Source organism: Bombus huntii, chromosome 8 (assembly GCF_024542735.1).
Source record: "Bombus huntii isolate Logan2020A chromosome 8, iyBomHunt1.1, whole genome shotgun sequence".
Classification (NCBI taxonomy): Eukaryota; Metazoa; Arthropoda; class Insecta; order Hymenoptera; family Apidae; genus Bombus; species Bombus huntii.
In genome coordinates, this window is record NC_066245.1 from 11737133 (window position 1) to 11743229 (window position 6097).

Below are 6097 nucleotides of genomic sequence, written 5' to 3' on the forward strand. Positions count from 1 at the left end.
GCGCACGGTTCATTAAGCAGGGCGACCTCCAGAAACGTCGATTCGTGGCCGTTATTTTATCTGGCGTAAAAGAATGTGGCGTGATCCGAAGGTAGTGGGGGTCGCCTTCCAGAAAAAATCAGAACATTTCGAGAAGCCAAACAGTCAACACACATCTTATATCGCGCATTACGTAGTCACATTTTCTTTTTGTTGTTCCATTTATATCTTTCTAGTTAATAAGTTGTTGCAATAAACATTAATTTAGTTGTGTTAATTTTGTGAAATTTCATTAAACTACCCTTATTATCATAATCGAAATAAGGGAATCGATCAGTTCGTGGCGTCGATTGTTTAATCGTAACGAGAACTTACAACTCTCGTTGACGTGATATCTCGCGATCGCGTCTCTCCGCGAATGATCGAAACATTTTGGTCCTTCGAGCCGGATTACGTGCCAGTGAAGAGTGCACTTACCAGTGACCACACAGTGCCACGTGACTTTATCAAAACCAGCAGCGGAAGCAGGAGCATCCACTACAGCGAAACCAGTGACGTCAGGCGCGTCATCTTCGAAGAAGCACATCCCATTGGCAAGGGAACGCAACCACGCAGCCTTCCGTCGCAGCTGGACAACCATCAACGCAACGAATTTCACAACTTAACATACACGCGACCTCACGCCGCACGACAATAAGGTAAGCTCGTTCCTTATTTCGACCATCTCCTATCCTCGGCAACGATGACGAGCGAAGACCAACTAATCTCCCTGCGTCGGAGACGAGGCTATTGTAGCGGCCGATTCACATATTTATCGAACCGACTCGACGAGTACGAGCAATCCGAGAGTCAGCAAAATTCCTTATTAAAGAATTACGAGAAACAACTGACCGAAGTTGCGAGTCAATTCGAAGCGATTCAACTCGAATTAGAAGTATTGGACGAGGAGGAACAAGCGCGCGGCTTCGAAATAAGGGATCAGTACGTCGCGGTAGACACAAGGCTACAAAATCTTCTGAGGAACGCGCAAACAGCTTCGCCGTCGACATCCATAAACCCTCCAACCTGTGCATCATCCGCAAGTTTAAATCCGATATCCATTAAATTACCAGATCTTCGGCTCCCTACTTTTGACGGAAGCTTAGATAAATGGAACACGTTTTATGATACCTTTTCCTCCACAATCGATAAAAATCCCAGTCTCACTGACATACAGAAATTCCATTACCTGCAGTCCGCCCTGCAAGGAGAAGCAGCCGATTGCTTAAACGCGTTACCCCTTAGTAATGTAAACTACAGTCAGGCTATAGCCGTTCTCAAGGAAAGTTTCGAATGTCCACGATACACAGCTTTCAGTCACTGCATGGCAATAATTGATTATCCAAGGATAACCAAGGAGTCTCCAACGGAATTAAGGCGCTTAGTCCACACATTTAAACAACATATATATGCATTGAACAAATTAGGAGAGTCCTACCCCGATACGAGTGCTATGCTCAACAGCCTCATCCTCTCGAAAATACCACTAAGTATCCAAAAGCAATGGGAAATGACGCTGCCCAATAACGAGGTACCTCCGTACATTCATTTATTAAACTTCCTAGAGAGATTAGCACGAAGCTCTAGACCGATCACCACGGTCAGACAAACAAGAGAATCACCGGAACAAACTACTCCGGTCCGTCAACGCGCATCACGAGGGCATGCACTTACGGCGACACGGGTTACTCCAACATGCCCCACCTGTCAAGGACCACACCCCATTTGGAGATGTGACACCTTCAAAACCAAATCCCTTCGCGAACGCATTCGGGAGGTCAAAAGAGCATCACTATGCCTCAACTGCCTCGGGAAAGGGCACACAACGAAGCATTGTTTCGCAGGATCATGTCGCATATGTGGAGAACGACATCATACAATGCTGCATAGGACAAAACGCCATTCAGGGTCTCGTTCCAGCACGTCCAGCCCGAAATCTTCCCCATTAAATAGCCGATCCACAACACCTTCCTTGCCACCTTGCGTATCACCCACTCGCCGCAAAAAGCACGCAACAGACCACAGATCGGAAACACCACGAACAGCCGCGTCTCCAAGTCCACCGCCCAGTGACAGACGAACACACAACCAATGACGCCGACGATCGACGACTCCGTTGACGACCGAACATACCAGACCAATAGCATCCGAATTACTGTCCAATGATCTAGTCATCACAGCGCAGATTAATATTTTGAATGATAAACAGCAACCAATCCGTTGTCGAGCGTTGCTCGACACCGGATCCAGTATGAACTTCATTACCGAGGAATTAGCAAAATCGTTAAAGATAAGGCAAAACAAATGTTCGGTCCCGATCGGAGCTCTAGACACCTTGACAACGACCTCTAAGCGACACATCACGGCCACGATCACTTCCACTGACGGTACATACACGCGGACATTAACGTTCCTTATCATTCCAACCATATCAACCTCAATTCCCAGCGAACCCATCGATCGTTCGACACTTGAGATACCAAAAAATCTCAAATTGGCCGATCCACGATTTCATTTACCAGCTCCGATAGATGTACTACTAAGCTCAGGTTCAACACTCGCGTCGATGTGTGTGGGACAAGTCAACCTCACGCAGCCAGACGAGCCTGGACTGCGTCTGCAAAAGACGCGATTCGGATGGGTAATCGGGGGGAGTCCAACTTCCCAAACCGCTACAAACATATTTCACACATCCACGACGACTTTACAAGCAGACCTCGCGCGGTTTTGGGAAATCGATGAAGGACCCTCAATTAAACATATCTCAGAGGCAGATCGACGATGCGAAGAACACTTCCAAGCCCACACCCGACGCACCAGCGAAGGACGATACATCGTCGCTCTACCTTTCAACGATCAGCTTCAGTCACTCGGATCCTCTAAAACGCTGGCGAGTAAACGACTCGCCTCACTCAATCGCCGATTCCAGCACGACAAACGCTTCGAATCAGAATATCGAACGGTAATACAGGAATACCTGGCGTTGGGACACATGACGAAGGTCAATGACAACCACTCCGACGACAACGGATACTATTTACCCCATCATGGCGTGACCAAAGCATCGAGCCAAACCACCAAACTCCGTGTAGTTTTCGACGGATCGGCACCAAGCACTACCGGAACCTCCTTAAACGATACACTTCACACAGGACCCAAGTTACAGGAAGATTTATTTTATATATTAATTAGATTCCGCTCTCATCAATACGTACTCACCGGCGACATCGAGAAAATGTATCGGCAATTCCTCGTACGACCAGAGGATCGGAAATATCAAAGGATATTATGGCGCAGCGCGAGTGGAGAAACAGAAACATATGAGCTTAACACTGTAACGTTCGGTTTATCCGCAGCCCCGTATCTAGCTATTCGGTGCCTCAAGCAACTGGCAGAGGACGAAGGACATCGATTTCCACGTGCAGCACAGGTACTGCAGCGGGATTTCTACGTCGACGACGCTCTCACCGGAGCTGAAACGAAGGACGAAGCCCTCACGCTCAGAACAGAACTCACCAATTTACTTCAACTGGCCGGCTTAAACATACGAAAATGGGCGTCAAACGATAAGGACTTATTACACGGACTTTCCTTAGAAGAAACAAATCACCAACATTTTTTGGGCGACTCGCAAACCTTGAAGACGCTGGGAGTGTTTTGGAATTCATCCGACGACTCTATTCTTTACTCGGTCGAAGTCAAACCCACGCCCTCTCGAGTCACGAAACGAATCATCAGCTCGGAGATTGCAAAAATTTACGATCCGCTCGGTCTGCTCGCACCGGTGATTGTTCGGGCCAAGATGCTACTTCAACGAATATGGTCGTCGAAAATCGATTGGGATGAATCACTTCCGATCGAGTTACATACAGAGTGGGAAAGGTACTATGCCCAATTACCCTTATTAAACAACGTCAGGTTCCCACGCAAGGCAATAATCGAGTCCGCAATGGAAATTGAACTGCATGGTTTCTGCGATGCCAGCGAAAAGGCTTACGGAGCCTGTGTTTATCTTCGAACCCTTAACACCAACGGCCGTGTTTGGACCCAGCTTTTAACCGCAAAATCGAAAGTCGCCCCACTCAAGTGCCAGACCATTCCTCGGCTCGAGCTGAGCGGAGCACTCCTTCTTACGTCCCTGATGTCAACCGTACAACAAGCCCTATCACACAAAATTACTCGAACTATCTATTGGACCGATTCCACTATCGTCCTCCATTGGCTCAATACATCACCTCACACCCTTAAAACATTCGTCGCTAACAGAGTCTCCGAAATTCAAACAAAAACCAGCATCCGCGATTGGCGCCACGTTCCTACCGACGACAACCCCGCGGACTTAATATCACGCGGCCAAACACCCGAAGAGTTTCTGCGCCCAACCATCTGGCAGCACGGTCCTGCATGGCTCTACCAGTCGGAAGGCTATTGGCCGACATGGGCGCTAACACCGCAAATTGAAGTACCGGAGCAGAAGGGGGCGATTTGTCTGTCCGCAAGCCCCGCCGATTACAGTTTGTTGCAAAGATATTCATCCTGGCCCAAGTTGATACGAATCATAGCTCGTTGCCTCCGTTGGAAACAGAAAAGGAACCGAGCGGCACCCCTAACCGTTACTGAATTACGCATAACGCACAATAAACTGATAAAATTGTTGCAAAACATCCATTTCTCCGAGGAAATTCGTACACTCCAAAAAGATCGGAACGCGGCGATAAAGGGTAAGCTCACGCGACTCAATCCGTTCATAGACAAGGAAGGAATATTGCGAGTCGGGGGTCGACTCAGTCATTCGTCGATGACCTTCGCCCAGAAACATCCCATAGTATTACCTAAGTCATCCGTTACAACACGCATCATAGACCACGAGCACAAGATCCACATGCATTCCGGAACGCAGGCTACGTTATACGCAGTAAGACAAAGATACTGGCCCGTTGACGGTCGAAGTCAAGTATGGCGGGCGATCAAAGGCTGCGTCCGCTGCTGCCGCGCTCAACCACCGCCGGTAGAATACGTGATGGGTAATCTGCCGGAGGCGCGAGTAACGGAATCTCGCCCATTTACAAACGTCGGCGTCGATTACTGCGGGCCGTTCCACATCAAGGAAAAACGAGATCGTAACCGTCGTCAGATAAAAGTATACGTAGCCATTTTCGTATGCCTAGCAATTAAAGCGGTACACATCGAGCTCGTTGACGATCTCACTAGCGAAGCCTTCATCGCCGCTCTTCGCCGATTTATCGCTCGACGAGGGTATTGCTCCACCATCCATTCTGATAACGGCACCAACTTCAGAGGAGCAAGCAACGAATTACGAGAGCTTCACGATTTATTACAATCGGACGATCACAAGGAAAAAGTGACCGCATTTTTAGCCGACAAACAAATCGAATGGCACTTCATTCCCCCTCATTCGCCGCATTTCGGTGGGCTATGGGAAGCAGCGGTGAAGTCATTTAAACGCCACCTCAGGCGTGTAGCCGGCAACGAGTTACTCACCTCTGAACAATTGAATACTCTTATCATAGAAATAGAAGCAGTCCTCAATTCCCGCCCGCTAACTCCTATCTCCACCGATCCAAATGATCTCCTAGTCCTCACTCCCGGACATTTTCTCATTGGCGATTCACTAATGTGCTTACGTGATCGAGATTTCAGAGACATTCCATCGAACCGACCTCTCCAGATGGCAGCATATCCAACAGCTTAAACAGCATTTTTGGAACCGCTGGCATAAGGAGTATTTGAACGAGCTAACCAACCGCAATAAGTGGAGCAAGGGTGGACACGGCATCCAAAAAGGCACAATCGTCATCCTCAGAGAGGACAACGTTCCCTCCATGCATTGGCCTCTGGGCCGAGTTATCAAGGTTCATCCAGGCGCCGATGGTGTCATCCGGACAGCTACAGTTCAGACGGCAAAGAGCGTTTTGGATCGGGCCGTCAAAAGGCTTGTCCCACTGCCAATTCAACCCGATCTCGAGAAACCCGAACAACTAGCCACCGAGACGAACTAAGATGGGAACTTCAACCACATCTCGCTAACTTGATCGGTACCCTCTCAACGGGGGGAGGA

The 6097-nt window shown here is 48.5% G+C and overlaps 1 protein-coding gene across 1 annotated transcript; it reads left to right on the forward strand.

Annotated features, from left to right (window-relative positions):
• The first annotated feature begins 2269 nt into the window (after positions 1-2269).
• LOC126868399 (uncharacterized) lies at positions 2270-5555 on the forward strand. Its single transcript, XM_050623759.1, has 3 exons — positions 2270-2405; positions 3375-5467; positions 5550-5555. Exons 1-3 carry the CDS (start codon positions 2270-2272, stop codon positions 5553-5555), a joined length of 2235 nt encoding a protein of 744 aa, XP_050479716.1.
• Positions 5556-6097: the final 542 nt, after the last annotated feature.